Source organism: Austrofundulus limnaeus, unplaced genomic scaffold, assembly GCF_001266775.1.
Source record: "Austrofundulus limnaeus strain Quisiro unplaced genomic scaffold, Austrofundulus_limnaeus-1.0 Scaffold134, whole genome shotgun sequence".
NCBI lineage: Eukaryota > Metazoa > Chordata > Actinopteri > Cyprinodontiformes > Rivulidae > Austrofundulus > Austrofundulus limnaeus.
Genome location: NW_013952536.1, coordinates 1,148,516 through 1,150,453, shown reverse-complemented (window position 1 = coordinate 1,150,453; position 1,938 = coordinate 1,148,516). Strand labels below are relative to the sequence as shown.

The 1,938-nt window shown below is 41.3% G+C and overlaps 1 protein-coding gene across 1 annotated transcript in view; it reads right to left on the bottom strand.

Moving 5' to 3' along the window:
• The window catches only part of LOC106522678 (NACHT, LRR and PYD domains-containing protein 12-like), a 43,741-nt gene that overhangs the window by 19,033 nt on the left and 22,770 nt on the right, over positions 1-1,938 (bottom strand). Inside the window, 1 exon segment of the mRNA XM_014015802.1 lies at positions 121-294. Coding sequence (XP_013871256.1) covers positions 121-294 — 174 coding nt within the window.

Sequence of the window (1,938 nt, the reverse complement as noted above, 5' to 3'; positions counted from 1 at the left end):
AAACATGCAGGGCAGTGTGCCTCGAGGACCAGGGTTGGGAAACGCTGAATTAGAGGTAGGGTTAAATACTTTGAGCATAAAATTTCATTAAATAATGTTGAACAATAAAACCTTCTTGACCTGAGAGACTTCAGGTGACAGTGTGGACTTCTCAGGGCAGCAGAAAGCAGCTTCACTTCTGAATCCTGTAGGTTGTTGTTACTCAGGTCCAGGTTTTTGAGACTCGAGGACTGAGAGCTGAGAACTGAGGACAGAAGTTCACAGCTTTTRGCTGACAAGTTACAGGAACTCAGTCTGAAAAGACAAAATAGAATTAAAAGGTTAGATCTGTGGTTCACCTCTCTGCAGAATTGTCACCTTAACGCTGTGGAGGTGGTTGAGTACCCTGTGATCCTGGGGGTCTATGTTGTGTGGGGCATTMTCCCCTTGTAGAGTTTTTCATGGCAAACAAGCCTTGGGTGAGGGGTCAAACTATGAGCAATTCACAACTCTTGATGAATGGAACATCATCTATTTCAGGAAACCCTGCCTAGAAAACAGAAACCAAGGCAACTCCCTAGAGCAGGGACTTTGTTAGACCTCGTCAGCAAGCACCTGGTGGTTGAACCATGGCTCCTAAGTCTCGGCCGAGCCAAGCCTGCAAAAKCAACTGGATGCCACCTCKATGTGGACCCACCACCTACGGTGAGGATTGTTAAGACCGGYTGTGATGCATGCCGGGCAGTGGGCGATGAAGGGTCCTTGGCTGTGCCAATTTCTGGTGGCACTGYCTAGTTTAGTGGTGTCAAACTTCAGTCCTTAAGGACTGCTATCTTGCATGTTTTCCCTGTTTCTTTGCTCCAACATACCTTATTCAGTGGTTTAATTATATCCTAAAATTCTYTAGAAACCTGTTAATCACTCATTCTAGSAAATCAAGTGTGTTGYAGCAGGGAAACAAGAAAACATTCAGGATAGCAATGCTCAAGGGCTGAAATTTGACACCTGTGGACTAGTAATACAGACAAGGAACTTCAGAAGTTGAGCATTAACAACTAAATAGTTGGGCTCATGTCTAGACATAGCTTGGCTCTGGAATCCAACRCCTGGTAAGAGGCTGGGGCCTCATGTACAAAGATTTGGGTAGATTTCTTACTGAAATGTGGTGTAAGGACAAATCCAGAAAATGGCTTACGCACAAAAAGATCCAGATTAATCAAGCTGTGCGTACACACATTTCTGTTGTACATCACCATCAACATGGAACTGAGCGCACCTGAGACACCTTCCCTGACACGTCTTCATTTACATATGTCAAATAAATTATTTCCAGCATGTCATGTTTGTGTGATCCCTGCATAATCAAAAATGATTTCTAGATTCAGGAAAAATAATGAGTTAAATATAATGTGAGAGAGAAAAATTCCTAAGGAATGGAGTAAAATCTGTAGGTCATGCACAAAGAAGGAGTGATTGTGTGTCTGTGTGAGTGCTCGCTCGTGAAGCTGCTGTTACTGGGGGCGCACCCAGCACAGCCGTCCATTCTGAGCCTGGAAATATTAACTTTGCTCACGAGTTTATGAACATAATTATTGTAAACACAGAGTACCTTAGATGTTTGGTAGAACATAGATCTTTGTTTATTTAATAGTTGATATGAAGACTTTTACCACATATTTTGTCAATTATTACATAATGTGGTTTTAGTGCTGCTTTATTACATGTTGAAGCCTGATTTTATTACATTATTACATATTGTGGAGTTATTACACAATGTGACATTACAGAGTGTCACCCTTTTCAGATAACTTTGTCATTGCTCACAGTTTTAAATTGTCAGTTTATATCTGCATTGGGGTATACCTATATGTTCAGTAAGTATTTCAGTCTGTTTTCTTTCTCTTAGAATTATAATCATGAGTGTTGCAGAATAGTATACCAACTGTGAAGACAGTTTGC